Source organism: Elgaria multicarinata, chromosome 2 (genome assembly GCF_023053635.1).
Source record: "Elgaria multicarinata webbii isolate HBS135686 ecotype San Diego chromosome 2, rElgMul1.1.pri, whole genome shotgun sequence".
Classification (NCBI taxonomy): domain Eukaryota; kingdom Metazoa; phylum Chordata; class Lepidosauria; order Squamata; family Anguidae; genus Elgaria; species Elgaria multicarinata.
Genome location: NC_086172.1, coordinates 163,252,058 through 163,267,326, shown reverse-complemented (window position 1 = coordinate 163,267,326; position 15,269 = coordinate 163,252,058). Strand labels below are relative to the sequence as shown.

General features: G+C 44.8%; 1 protein-coding gene across 1 annotated transcript; it reads right to left on the bottom strand.

Moving 5' to 3' along the window:
* Window positions 1-4,917: 4,917 nt before the first annotated feature.
* LOC134413596 (extracellular tyrosine-protein kinase PKDCC-like) lies at window positions 4,918-14,829 on the bottom strand. Its single transcript, XM_063147649.1, has 7 exons — window positions 14,371-14,829; window positions 13,049-13,171; window positions 9,959-10,230; window positions 9,483-9,562; window positions 9,285-9,389; window positions 7,668-7,844; window positions 4,918-5,230 (listed from the first exon to the last, which is right to left on the bottom strand). Exons 1-7 carry the CDS (start codon window positions 14,827-14,829, stop codon window positions 5,127-5,129), a joined length of 1,320 nt encoding a protein of 439 aa, XP_063003719.1. The 3' UTR covers window positions 4,918-5,126.
* Window positions 14,830-15,269: the final 440 nt, after the last annotated feature.

Sequence of the window (15,269 nt, the reverse complement as noted above, 5' to 3'; positions counted from 1 at the left end):
AGCAGGGAGAAGGATGTGGGATGGCGGGGGAGCTGCACACAGAAAAAAGTTGCACAGGAACAACCAGTATTAAGACCCTACGTATTTTGAGTAAAAAGACATTTCTTCAAAGCTAACATTTGAGGCCACCCTCTTGTGGAAGGCTGACCTAGTCTGATGCAGATTTCCGAAGAACTCAAAAGCTTGCACACTCTTTTTTTGACATTGAATTAATAGTTTTACTGCTTTTAAATTATATATTGTTTTAACTTGGTTTATGGTTTGTTTTTAGCTGTGTATATTTACTTTTATACTGTATGCTTTTATCTGAACGCCGCCCTGGGATCGTATTGCTATAGGGCAGGATATAAATGTTTTAAATAAATAAATAAATTTTGAGAGGTCCTAGGAAAGATAGTCCAACGGTGGATTATTTCCCCTCATGGACCAGCACAGCTATATGTGTTTGTTTTTCTTTGCCTCAGAGTTCCTCACTTTAGGAGTATTAATTGGTTGCCTTTGGCCAGGTCTTTGCAACCCTACTGACCACTTCAACAGCTTTGTTTTAGAATCCTTCATCCAACCTTTCCCAATCTGGAGCCCTCCAGCTCCGCTGTGGGAGTTGTAGTCTAGCACATCTGGAGGGCAGTAGGCTGGGAAAGGCTGCCTTAATCTATAGTAACTCAGGTATAGGCTTGCTCTTGTATACGCAGCAAATGGCTCATGGAATGCAGTAGATATTTGACTCCATTGCTACTGCTCAATCACGCCATTTTGCACCTAGCTCTGATTAGTGGACCAGGGTTCTGGTAAAAAAAAGAAGATACCAGACAGCCAAAGTCTGCCAACCCCTAACCTAGGGTTAAGACTTCGTCCCCTCAATTTGACTGATAAGAAACTGGGAGTTGATCTCCCTTCCTGCGGTCATTTCTTTTGAGTTTGTTGTTCTTATTTTATCTCCCAAGGCTGAACGACATGGATGATAACCCCATTCTCGAATTAATCTCAAGCAGTTACTCAGTGAGGCTGCAGCAGAGAAAAAAGAAACCAAATTGGGGGTCTTAAATTAGAAGAGTCATCTTTTGCTTCTTCATGCCTCTGACGAAGTGGGCAGTGTCTGCAAAAGCTTACGCCAGAATGAATTTGTTCGTCCTGTAGCCACAAGACTCTGTTGTTGTTGTTTTTAATCTTTTACTCATAGTTTAAGAAAAGTTTCCATCACAAAACCCAGTGTAAGGTCACCATCAGAAGGGAATGCCTTGTCATTAGGACAGCTTTGTTGTTGTGCTAAATAGGATATATTCATTAATGGGTTCTTCTGATGGGGGGAGGGGTATTCTGTGCTTTTGAGCTGAGGACAATTGCATAACAATGGCAAGGGGAGAAGGGCACAGCTGTGTGCTAATGAGGCCTTATCAGCTGAGAGACTCTCATCTGCATTGGCCATCAGCACAGAGGCTGCTCTGTCCAAACAGACATTGTTGAAAGCTACCTACAGATAGGCTCCACAGGATGCCATTTTAAGACCTTACCAGATTAAAACGAAGAGATTTTCTCTTATCTCTCTGTGTATAACCCCCTATGAGGGGGAAAAAATAAATTAGAAAAGAGGCGGTTAAGTGGAGACATGATAGAGGTGTACAAAATTATGCATGGTATGGAGACCGGCATTTTTCTCCATCTCATAATATTCGAACCTAGGCCAGATCTACACCAAGCAGGATATAACACTTTGAAAGTGGTTTGAAAATAGTACATGGAATGTGTCCCGGGCCCCAACAGTTGTTAGTATACTTCAATACCTTTATAAAGCAGTGGTGTAGAACTTGCCCAAGAATCATCTCATGAAGCTGATTGGTGGGAGAATCAGGACAGTTAAAAGGAAGGACTTCTTCACATAGTTAAACTATGGAATTAATTTCCACAACATGTAGTGATGGCCAGCAATTTGGGTGGTTTTAAAGGGATTTCACAAATTCCTGGGGGATAAAGCTATTAATGGCTACTTTTCCTCATGGCTCTATGCTTCCTCAAGTATCACAGGCAGTAGAATCATAGAATAGCAGAGTTGGAAGGGGCCTGTAAGACCATGGAGTCCAACCCCCTGCTCAATGCAGGAATCCACCTTAAAGCATCCCTGACAGGTGGCTGTCCAGCTGCTCTTGAAGGCCTCTAGTGTGGGAGAGCCCACCACCTCCCTAGGTCATTGGTTCCACTGTCATACTGTTCTAACAGACAAGATTTTTTTCCTGATGTCCAGATGGAATCTGGCTTCCTGCAATTTGAGCCCATTATTCTGTGTCCCGCACTCTGGGATGATCGAGAAGAGATCCTGGCCCTCCTGTATGTGACAACCTTTCATGTATTTGAAGAGTGCTATCATGTCTCCCCTCAGTCTTCTCATCTCCAGGCTAAACATGCCCAGTTCTTTAGGCCTCTCCTCATAGGGCTTTGTTTCCAGTATACACCAGTTGCTTGGAAACATGGATGGGAAGATGGTGTTGTACTCATGTCCTGCTTGGGGGTTTGTGGTTGGCCACAGAATACTGGGCTAGATGGACCCTTGGTCTGATCCAGCATGGATCTTATGTTCATGATAGTAGGTTCGTCCCCTAAGTTAATTGCCATGTAGGGGGAGATGGGTGTGCATTGCAGCATGTGGGGAGTAGAGGTAACCCATCCCTCCCCAGCTGCAGTGCCCCTTGAAAAACATTCCCTGCGTTATTTTTTTATTACATTTTTATACCGCACAATAGCCGAAACTCTCTGGGCGGTTCACAAAAATCAAGCCAAGCAAAAAATCTTTCCATTGGTACCAATGGACAGTCAGGACTCTGGGGAATGCATTTGGGCCCTAGGAAATGGATCCAAGTCTAGCAACACCCTTGCTACAGATGGTAGATGTGTGACCTAGGATGGGGATGTTCTTGTTTCAAATTTCATCTTGGCCCTGAACTCACTGGGTGAGTTGCTTTGAACCAAACTAAGGCATTGCAACAGCAGGCACAGACACCTACTTTTTAAGAGAAAATGGCTGTGGGACACTGCATGTTTTACTGAAAGAGCAGTGGAAGGGGTGCTGTTATTAAAAAAGCTGGAGACCACCCTCCCCTATTTGACCAATTTTCTTATCAAAATCACAAACACCCGAATTTGCTTTTCCACCCATGGGGAGGAGTATCTGTACTCTTGCTCTCTTACTGGTGTTCTCTCTACTCGCACACACACCTGGAAAGCAGCTTTATAGAGCATCTGCCCTGCAACGTCTACTTTGGCTGTTCAAAGAAGACACTCCCTCACCTCAACCCCTCGTCTCTGATAGGGGAATAATAGTAGTGCCCAACCTTAGGAAGCTTGTTATGAGAATTACTGAAATAATCAATGCAAAGCATTTTGACCACTCCAAAAATATTGTTCTAAAGCTGATATAATGGAGGTGGAGCCATTCTGTGGGGGCTAATTATATTCATGTCTGCTGTTTTTATCAGAGGGTATGTGTGTTTCAGAAAGAGAGCATATGCTCTTCAAAGAGCCCACCCACCCACCCACACACCCACCCACCCACCCACACAACACACACACCAAAACACTAAATTCAACTTTAAGATGCAGCAAGAGCTACCTATGAGGTGTATCCACATTTATTTCAGGCTAATTACAATGCCATTCACACCCAAGCATTTTGCCTTCTTTAGTGTAACCCTAGCAGCATTTACTCAGAGGTAAAAGCCTTGTCTTCTTCCTTCTGCAGTTAGAATGTTCAAGAACATTCCATGACATCACAGTTAACAACTGCTGAGGATGAACTTTCTGTCAACAGTTTATAGTATGATACAATATAACCATTTTTAAAAAAGGAAAAACATATACTACAATCCATTTTCAGAGTAGAAAGAGCCACAACTTTATAGAATAAGCTTTGATACATAAATAGTTTGAACACTTTGCTCAGCAGGATTTCTTTCACTGAAAGTAACACTGGAAAACCTTCAAGGTTGATACAAAACTTTCCAAACAGCTGCATCAGCTCAGACACTACGGACTTTGCATCCAAAATAAATATCTGTCACTTCTCCTTTCCTGAATAACCATGGCTCAAATATATTGTGGGTTTGGACAGGAGAGGGTAAATGGAGTCGGGAGGGCTGCTGGAAATTTCCAAAATTCCAGGCACTTCTTTTGTTCGGAAAAGTATAGGAAAATGGTGCACAATAACTAGGAAATAGCTGGAGATAAAAGGTAGAGAGCAATCTGAGCAAAAGGCATACCTTTATCCTCCTCTCCCCCAAGGGATGATGTAATCTAGATCTGTGTGTATCTTTGAAAGGGAACAAAGGGAAGAGATTGCAGCTAAGAATTTGAAGGGGACATACAGAGGAGGCTGGGAGAGAGCTGGGTTGGGACTCTGGAAAGTACCTTTTGGAGTCTCTGGGAAGATTTGATGTGGGTGTGTAGAACATGCTGTTGGGAGTGTTTAAGCAATGCAACCTGTATATCTGTAAATATACCAAAATATTACTAAATGCCTTATGTCTCCAGTTATCTCTCTTTCAAAGGAAACCAAACCTATGAAGGCAGAAAGAAATCAAATCTGTCTTCATCGTGCCCTCCCAAAGAGTTGAATGGAATGGTCCTTGAGGATGAAACGATCTATTATCTGCTGATTATCTACTGGGAGCAAAGTACACCTTAATCAGCAAAGCAGCCATGAACACACTGTTAAAGATAACATGCAGGGATCCCAGTTCCATGGATGTACACACTCAGCCAGATTGTACCCACCATCTAGAGCTCACACACCAAGGTGGCCTCCTGGTAATGTCTATTTGGCTGGTGAGCTGGTTCTGTGATGCAGCAGGCAGCAATCTGTTGCAAGTTCCACCAGGGCTGGCTGAAATCGGATTGCATGCATGTCTAACCTTTGAGACTGGGAACAACTTGGCAAGGTAATTCTGGGTTGGGTGGCATCTTACCCAGGGAAGGTTTGCTTTAATCACTGAATTGGCACCTTTTGACTCAGACCAAGTTGTCCTGGGGAAACATACCACAGCAGAAACAAAGGGTGCCATCTCTTTGAGAGGGTGAAATTAGTCCTAGGGACTGTTCCTTCATTCTTCCTTGTCCTATGTCTGTATTTTCCCAGGCTGTCAGAGGAATCCCCTTGAGGCTGTAGGCCGTTTAACATAAACCACCATGTTGCCACCTGGAATTAAGTCAGTCAAATTGCTCTGAAACAAAGTGAGCAGACGCCCTGGAAGAGAAGATAATTGAGGATAGAGGGCAACAGAAAACAAAGCAAGATCAGTAAGAACAACTAAGAAGATGTTTGTAACTTCGGTTGAGATTAAATTCATTCATTTCAAGTTATTCATTCCTTTTCTGCACTGCCCAACAGTCAAAACTCTTTGAATGGTTCACAAAAATTACAACCATAAATATGAAGTAATAAAAATGAAATATAAAATCTTTAACATGCAAAACTTAAAAACAACTCAAAACAGCTTTAAAAAAAGTTAAAAGATACCAGGATAAACAACTGACATAATGCCCCATCATATGCCTGGGAGTAGAGGAAAGTCTTAACCTGAGGCCAAAAAGATAATGTTGGGCCTTTTCAGACAACATGCTAAACCAGGATTAGGCCGCTAGCCCTTTTATAGCGAATGGTTAGTGAGTGTGTTTAAATCATGGTTATGTAGCCACTATGGTTAGGAATGGTTCACACAGTATGGTCAGTCATAGTTCACATGACACGCTAAGCCATAATGTCTAGCTGAAAATGCTTAACCACCAGGGTTAGCGTGTCATCTGAACAGGGTCAATGTTGCAACACTGGGGAAAGAATTCTACAGTCAAGGGTCTATCACCAAGTAAGGCCTCTCTCTTGTTGCTATTCTCCGGAATCTCGCTTGAAGAAGGGCCTCAGTTGTTGAACCTGGTGTCCTGTTACAGTTCAGGGACTTCATTTGGGCTATCTGCCTACAGTTCTGTACTTTGGGAGCATTTAGCTTCCTGTTTATCACCTATCACATATTAAATACTTCTAAACAAAGTGTTCACCTAAGATTGCTTTGTGAGTTACAATCTAGGGTTTGTGCTAACAAGAATTAGTACACAAAAATCTTTATGATCCATCATTTATTCTTATTAGAAATATGCTTATAACATCACATCAAAAATATAACTTGCATAAAACGGCATAAAAACATTTCTGTTGATGAGGGGCGTGGTGCACGACAACACGACCGCCAATTTGGGTGTTGTTGTTTTTTTAAGGAAAATAAGCACAGGAGCGCTCGAATGCAAGGTAAGGGTTAAAAAAAAACCTTACCCCCCCCCCAATGAGCACAGAGCTGAGGAGCTCTGTGCCCCGTGCCTGGGTCCTCGCGGTTACTCACGAGGAGCCAGGACAACCCGCAACACCCGGCTACATGTTCCACAGTCTCGGGATCATCCTGAGACTGCGGAAAAAAAGGTTCTGCCGATATCCCAGGCCAAGGGAGGGATGATCCCTCCCTGCTCCCGGGATGCCCTGTGCGTCATGTGGATGCAGAGGGGTGATCCCCGGGATATCGGCTGGTCTACCTATGCCCCTAGTTGCAGTTTTTACACACTTGGAACACAGTCCCAGACATTGTTAGAGAAGGATGCAAACAGGAGCTCTTCTCACTCCATCCTTATAGGGAGGTTGTGGGCTCTCCCACACTAGAAGCATTCAAGAGGCAGCTGGACAACCATCTGTCAGGGATGCTTTAGGGTGGATTCCTGCATTGAGCAGGGGGTTGGACTCGATGGTCTTACAGGCCCCTTCCAACTCTGCTATTCTATGATTCTATGGTTGTTTAGCTTTAATTAAGAGCAATAGCTCCCATGGTTGCAGAAGTGTCAGCTAAAATGGGACAACTGATGGTATACTTTTTAAAAAGTTGCACACTGTCTACTGTCAAAGAAAGGCTGTCATCAGGGCTAATCATAGGGCATTTGTGAAATTTGTCAGTTTGGGGGGTTTAGGTTGATAAAAGAATATCTTAAATATTGTTGGCATAATTATGTGCAGCTCTCATTCTAGGCTTTTCATCTCAAATACCCCAAGGTATTTGAGACAAAGGCCTATGGATGCCACATGGATTAGTTCAAGCTGTCTTGGGCTGGTGGACACAGAAGCTATTTAATGATGCAGAGCAAATCTACTCAGAAAAAAATTAGGAAAGTCAAAGGAAAGGGATCTGAACTTGGATTGGAGGTACAGAAGAAAAGACACGGTCCAATATTGCTGCTTGACTGAAAATGCATCTCTCAGTGTATTCTATCCCAAATTTTAATGTGTGTCCAAACAGACCGAAAAAATATTAAAATATATTCCAGGGATTGATTGCACCACTTCATCTGTGTCACAGTTTACGCAGATTAGGCCAACAGGTTAGGCCAACTGCTATTTGTGAAATAGCAAGAAGGGTGGAATGCGTACAACAGGCAGCTAAAAAGTCATTAAGGGTGCAATCCTACGCATGTTGAGACAGAAAAAAGTCCTACAACTCCCAGCATTCCCCAGCTAGATAACGTACCTTACCTATATTTTAAGTGTCACCTAGATCCTGTCCTACAAAAACTAAGGACTGCTTAAAATTAATATCTGAGGAAAAGGACTGGTTGGTGTTTGTTAGAAATATTAAGTCACTTGCTCTCACCTGTCCACGTGCTCCGTGGAGTGATGATAAAATGGTGGCACTGTGGATGCGAACTGCAAATGTCCGCCGCTTCCTCTGCATTGTGAACAGAGATCATGCATCCCAAATGGCTATAAGATGGCCAGCACTTGTAGTCCTCTGTATCCTTATTACGGAATCCCTTTAAGACAATGTACTCTTGGGAGGTAAGGGAGAAGACAAAGTTGTTATTATTATGTGTATAGTTTACACCTTAATGGTTTAAACCGGAGGCACAGAATCTCTTTCAAGCCCAAGTGCCAAAGTCAATTTCCAATGAGCACTTGAGGACTGCATTCCAGCAGTGGGAGGGGCCATAGGGGCAGAACTTAAGGCAAAAGGCGGGGCTAAAATACCACCATAGATAAACTTCGCTCTCCTACTGCCACAAGAACATAAGTGTCATGCTGGATCAGACCAAGGGTCCATCTAGTCCAGTGGCCAACCAGCCATCGGCCAGGGATGAACAAGCAGGACATGGTGCAACAGCACCCTCCCGCCCATGTTCCCCAGCAACTGGTGCACACAGGCTTATTGCCTCGAATACTGGAGATAGCACACAACCATCAGGGCTAGAAGCCATGGATACCCTTTGCCTCCAGGAACTTATCCAACCCCCTTTTAAAGCCATCCAGATTGGTGGCCATCACCACATCCTGTGGTAGTTGAGTTCCATAACTTAACTATGCGCTTTGTGAAGAAGTCCTTCCTTTTATTTGTCCTGGATCTCCCACCAATCAGTTTCATGGGATGACCCCATTGGGTTCTAGTATTTTGAGAGAGGGCGAAAAATGTCTCCCTATCCACATTCTCCACACCATGCATCATTTTTTCCACCTCTATCATGTCTCCCCTTAGCCTCCTTTTTTCCAAGCTAAACAATCCCAGTTGGTGTAACCTTCCCTCACAGAGGAGATGCTCCAGACCCTTAATCATTTTAGTCACCCTTTTCTGCGATTTTTTCCAGCTCTATAATATCCTCTTTAAGGTGTGGTGACCGGAACTGTACACAGTACTCTTAAGTATGGTCGCACCATAGATTTGTAGAAGGGCCTTAGGAAAAGCATTTCAAACTTTTAGAATTGGGTGGGGGGGAGACACGAAAGCTGCGAAGCCACCAAAAGATCAGAGGCAGGGGGAGAAAGAGGAACCATTCAACGGCTTGGGAAGAGAGCTGGCTTAGAACTTGGGCTGGATTTGTCCCACAGGCCTGAGTTTCAAGTCCTTTGGTTTAAACTTTGTAGACAGTATTTGCCATCATCACGGCAAAGCGGCAGAGGGATAGGAGATCTCCAGGTTCTACCTTGCACAGAGTGCCTTGCCCTAGACAGCCTCACAGGAGCCTTGCCAGCCATTTTCTCGCAAAAGTGGTGGCGGTGGCTGGCTGTGGCAGTAGCAGCAGTTGCAGACGCCGTGGTGGCACAGCAGCAACAGTGCTTTGTGGCCGTATTCTACCACCGCACCTGATCCACCAAACGAGCCACGTGGCTCACCAAGAATCATGGTAGGGTCAGCCCTGCTATACTCTGCAGTTCGATGGTTCTCACTGAGATTAAATCGTTCTGTAAAGGCTTTGGAATTATCACCTGAAATCAGTACCTTTTAAATGAGAAGGCTTTTTCTGCAGGTAAAGTCCAGACTTGTACAAATGCAAAACTTTCTGAAAAGCTCTCAGGGTTTCATTTGCTCCGTATCGCAAATCACCTACATGCACAGAGGGGTGGGTCAGGGTGGGTGATGTTTTAAAGCCGCTCTTACTTAAATAAATGCCTTTAAAAATGTCATATTGGCACATACCTGTGGCATTCAGGATACCTGCCAGAATGGGTTGCAAAGTGAAAGGGGCAGTATGTGGCAAGAGATACATGAAGAAATACCTTAAAAAAAAGTATTATTTTTATTTTATTAGTTTTCAAATCTTCAGCGGTATGCGAGTGATCTTCCAGGATTAACTACTTCTCTCCTTTCTTTGCTGTTTCTCTCCCTTCCCCAGCCCCTAGCCCTTTTCCTTCTCTCTCTTCTACCCCTTTCCCTTGGTGTTTCCCTCCTGGCCTCTAGCCTTGCTATTTATCTTCCCCCATGCACCTCTTTTGACTAGCTAGGCCCCCACGGCAGCCATTATATGAATAGCCACATCCTCCATGAGAGCCATTTTGTGGTGGTGCCCAAAGCATGTTCTCGCATCTCAGCTGTGACCTCAGGTCCAAGAAAGGTGGGGCTCCCTACATTACAATGTTGCTCTTTCCCGTATCTACTAATGGTATCCAACATACCGGTATGCATTGAAGAGATTCCTTTTCTCATTTATTCCTTCACACTTCCCATGCGCGGCACATTGGAAAGCGAAGCTTTTTGTGGGGAATTCCAGTGCGCAGTCCTCATCGGCCTTGCAGGGCAATTCTTCGGTGCTCACATCATCCAAGTCTGTAACTTTCAGGAGCCCGTTCACTATCACAAATTGCCTGGGCTGGAAATCCAAAAGGGCAATGGAGCCCAGAGGCGAATTTGCCAAGTAATAGAGCAGTTCTACCAACTCCAGGCAAATCTGAAAGAGAAGAGGTGAAGACAGAATAATTGGGAATACTTTAATACATGGGGGAGGGATGAACCAATATGAATTCTCCGCGTGTAGCTAAAACAACATCATCCACACGCAAGAGGGAATCCAAGGTTTGCACAAGGACAAAAGAAAAATCTTTTTTTGTGGGGGGGAATCCCTATCGAGGGAGGGGGGAACACTCTAAAAGAGCTCAGTGAGGACTGAGCATGCTCAGTGTGGACAGGATACTGATTCTCTGTTGGGGAGAAAGAAATGGAAACTGGGGGGGGGGGAAGGAGGGATGGAATCAGTGGAGGCTGGTGGTTCCAAGGTCAGTGGAATCCGCTCTATGTTTGTCAGAAGTAATCAGAACTCTAAAGGAGCTCTCCAAGGTGCCTGAGAGCCCAGACAACGATGATCAGTCATGGTAACCAGCCAGTGTTAGTGGTTAGCAATTTGGACTAAAATTCAGGAGACCAGGTTCTAGTCCCTACTTGGACACTGAGAGACTTTGAGCCAGTCACTGACACTCAGCCTAACCTACCTTACAGAATTGTTGTGAGGATAAAATAGAAAAGGGAATTATGTGGTCTTGGGCTCCTTGAAGAAAAGGCAGGCTACAAATGTAGTAAATCAATAAATAGCTAACACTGGGCTGGATGGACAAATAGTCTAACCTGGGATACAGTGGGATAAAACAAGTTTCATAGGCCGTTTTTATTCTGCATTGGGTGCAGGAGGTGGGAACCTATTATATACTTAAAACCAATGCATATAATTTCCCCTCCTTTAATTATACTTAAAGTTTAGACAGACAATTCCTGCCTCATTTTCCCCAAAGCTTTCTGACTTTTAAAACCATTATCATTATTTATTTATTTATTTATTTAGCACCATCAATGTACATGGTGCTGTACAGAGTAAAACAGTAAATAGCAAGACCCTGCCGCATAGGCTTACATTCTAATAAGATCATAATAAAACAATAAGGAGGGGAAGAGAATGCAAACAGGCACAGGGTAGGGTAAACAGGCACTGGGTAGGGTAAAACTAACAGTATAAAGTCAGAACAAAATCAAGTTTTAAAAGCTTTAGGAAAAAGAAAAGTTTTTAGCTGAGCTTTAAAAGCTGCGGTTGAACTTGTAGTTCTCAAATGTTCTGGAAGAGCGTTCCAGGCATAAGGGGCAGCAGAAGAAAATGGACGAAGCCGAGCAAGGGAAGTAGAGACCCTTGGGCAGGCGAGAAACATGGCATCAGAGGAGCGAAGAGCACGAGCGGGGCAATAGTGTGAGATGAGAGAGGAGAGATAGGAAGGAGCTAGACAGTGAAAAGCTTTGTAGGTCAACAGAAGAAGTTTATATTGGATTCTGAAGTGAATTGGAAGCCAATGAAGAGATTTCAGAAGTGGAGTAACATGGTCAGAGCGGCGAGCCAAGAAGATGATCTTAGCAGCAGAGTGGTGAACAGAAACCAACGGACTGATGTGAGAAGAAGGAAGGCCAGTGAGAAGAAGGTTGCAGTAGTCCAACCGAGAAATAACCAATGCATGAACAAGAGTCTTGGCAGAAGAGACAGACAAAAATGATCGAATCCTGGCAATATTATACAGGAAAAAACGACAGGATTTAGCTACTGCCTCAATATGAGGAATAAAGGAGAGCGAGGAATCAAATATAAAGCCAAGACTACGAGCTTCCTTGACTGGAGTAAGTGTAACATCATTGACAGTAAGAGAGAATGAGAGATGAGGGGAAGGTTTAGGAGGAAAAACAAGCAATTCAGTCTTTGCCATATTAAGTTTCAAACGACGATGAAGCAACCAAGCTGAGATATCTGAGAGACATGCCAAGATACGATCGTGAACATCAGGAGAAAGATCCGGAGAAGAAAAATATAATTGTGTATCATCGGCATACAGATGATATTGGAGGCCATGAGATTGAATAAGATTACCCAAGGGCAACATGTATAAAGAAAACAACAGCAGACCAAGCACCGAGCCTTGCGGAACCCCTACAGAAAGGGGAAAAGAAGAAGACAAGCTGCCATTAGCCAACACGCTGAAAGAGCGACCCGCTAGATAGGAGGCAAACCAGTTATAGACAGAGCCACAAAATCCAAGGTCATGAAGGGAATCTAAAAGAAGATCATGATCAACCGTGTCAAAGGCTGCAGTTAGATCAAGGAGAATAAGAACAGAATAATGGCCTTTAGACTTGGCAGTAAGAAGATCATTGGTAATCTTAGTAAGGGCTGTTTCAGTGGGATGCAAAGGACGGAATCCAGATTGGAAAGGATCCAGAGCAGAGTTACTAGAAAGAAAATCAAGACGAGAGTAGACCACACGCTCCAGGATCTTTGAAACAAACGGCAACAGACAGGTCGGTAGTTAGACAGAGATAGCCTATCAAGAGTAGGTTTCTTGAGAATAGGAGAGACTGTAGCATGTTTAAAAGCAGAAGGAAATGAACCAGAGGACAGAGAAAAATTAATAATATGAAGCAAGGAAGGGAGGATAGCAGGGATAAGGTTAATAAAGACGCGAGAGGGAATCGGATCACGAGAACAAGTGGAGGGCTTCGAAGAGCGCAGTATTGTAGACAGTTCATCAGCTGAGACCGAAGGAAACGCAGAGAAATTTGCAGGAGGAACTGACAGTGCCGGGGATGTGTGATCTCAAAGAAATCAAAATGAGATTCTTCAAAAGACTTTCCATAAGCAAACAGAAAAGGTTGTCAAGAAGATCCCATTTGTCGTTTGCATGGTCTCAGTCTGGGGTCTAACTGCTATTGATAAAAACTCTCCTTTGTTTTTGTTTTCTTACTTTAAATCTCTCTTCCCAGGGGGTCTGCAGAAGCCGAATCATCTCTAAAGGTGTTCCCAACTCCAGCATGGTGACCACGTTCATTTCAAGACCTAAGCGTCTATCATAGCATTGACCACGCATCTGTGGAAAGAAAATGCAGAGGCTGCTGTATTAATAAAGACAGAGTTTCAGGATTTGGTTTTCTGAAACGCAAGAACACACAGTGTGAGTTTGTATGAGGATAGGGAAGGGAAAATGAAGATTTGCAAAACACTCAACTAATCCCATGGGATTCCACTACAGTAAGGCTATTCCAACCTTGATGGTTCTAAGCATGTTGATACTGGATACAACCCATAAAGTTAATTAGCCTATGTTTTGAAGTTGAGTGTTTGAGCATTCTCACTGATCTTTATTTGCCATTAAATGAGCCAAGACTATTTCCCCCTTCAAATATGTACAGCAGTCTGGTTCTGTGGCTTTCTTCGTCTTTAATTACTTGTTAATGCCCTTACAAGCAGGTCATTAACAATAAAGCCAAGAAAGAGACTTCAGATTTAGTTTACTGAAGGCAGATGCAAAGACTTGCTCATCCGGCTGCACTTGAGGGTTGTGATTAAGCAATCATCAGTGGCAGACCTCACTTAACAGAAAGAAACACCAGACCTAAAGACATCCTTTAATAATTTAATATTTAAAACGTATACTTCACTTTTTCTTATAAAAGAAAACGATGAGGCTCTGGTTGCAATCATTTCAAACCCAAAATACTGCAATCCATTTCAGCAAAATATACCTAAAGCTGTGTCTTTAGGCTGCAAGCCTTGGCGCACTTACTTGGAAGTAAAACCATTGAACTCAGTAGAACTTTCTTCCAAATAAACATGCAAAGGATTGCGCTGCAGTTTGTGGGCCTGCAAAGGAGGTAGAATTGTGCTATTGCAGATTTTTAAGGCACCAACAAGGGTGCTAGATTCTCCACTAAAAATAGCCATTACATGTTTGGTTCATGAACTGGGCTTTTAGTTTTGAGCTGGCCTCAACCTCAGAACATTTTCAGAGCATGTGCAAAGCGCATTTCCCTTCCAGGGCAGCAGCCATAAGTCACCACCACACATCTAAAATTACTGGGAGGGCCTAGAGCACCACTGGGTGGAAAGGCGGGGTAAAAAAATGCAACTAATAAATACAAATTCAACGACCACGTTCGAGGGCGCAAAAAGCGCTCTGGAGTGGAACCCTCCCCAATTCCCCGCACACAATATTCAGTAAGAGAGGACTGCCCGTTGGGATGGGTCCGGTGCCTGCCTCTCCCCTTGCCCGAGGCCGGTCCTACGTGCCTTGACGACGCCGGGGTGATCGAGGCTCTGCAGCAAAACCGCCTCTTTGAGCAGCTTGTAAGAGGCGAGCCGGTAGCAACCTTCCTGGTGCCGGTAGCGCTGTAGGCAGCGGCTCACGTCGCTGCCGGCCCAGTGCACGGCTTTCAGGGCGATCTCCTCGCCGCCGGGCGACACGGCGGCCCTCAGCACCACCTTGGTGATGCCGGAGCCGGCCAAGCTCACGCCCGCCACGCCGTGCAGCTCTGCGCAGCCCAGGGCGCCCGGAGGGAGAGCCGGAGCGTCCCGCGCCCGGGCAGCGGCGGCCAAGCGGCTCAGATCCGTCTGCCGCCGTTCCAGCTCCTGCATTAAGCTCAGCGGCACTCGGGCGTCCAAGAGCCTCCACGGGCCAGAGATGACAAGGGCCAAGGCCAGGAGGACAGGCGCGGCCAAGAGGGCGAGGAGCGCCTCGGGTCCCGGCATGGCGGAGGAGCAGCCAGCCAGCCAGCCAGCCAGCCTGCCTGCGCTTCTTCGGCGAAGTCTACCGAGGGATGGGAGATCAGCTAGCCGCCCAGGAGGCGTGTCCGCAGCGAGTCACCGCCCAACTCCCAGGTTGTCCCCTGGAGGAGTCCCTGGCCTTTCCAAGAGGGAGGGAAAGGAAACCAAAACCTTGAAAATGGGGCAGCTTTCTCCCCGCCAGTTAGTGGGTGCCATGTTTGGAGTGGAGATATGAAATACAAGGTCTGTCTGTCTGTCTCTCTGTCTGTCTCTCTCTCTCTCTCTCTCTCTCTCTCTCTCTCACACACACACACACACACACACACACACACACACACACCCATCCGGGTTTCACGATTTGCTCGGAGCTCATCCCGGGAAATGTTTTTCAATGGCAGCTTGCAACGCTGCACTAGGACTTTCCA

What these genes read in the sequence shown, in the direction of transcription:
- LOC134413596 (XM_063147649.1), bottom strand. Translation starts at nt 14,829, where the DNA reads ATGCCGGGACCCGAGGCGCTCCTCGCCCTCTTGGCCGCGCCTGTCCTC. An exon ending in AAAGCCTTCTCATTTAAAAG is followed by an intron (nt 7,845 to 9,284) that starts GTACTGATTTCA and finishes TTACCTCCCAAG; the next exon opens with AGTACATTGTCTTAAAGGGA. An exon ending in TCCACGGAGCACGTGGACAG is followed by an intron (nt 5,231 to 7,667) that starts GTGAGAGCAAGT and finishes CTTCTCTTCCAG; the next exon opens with GGCGTCTGCTCACTTTGTTT.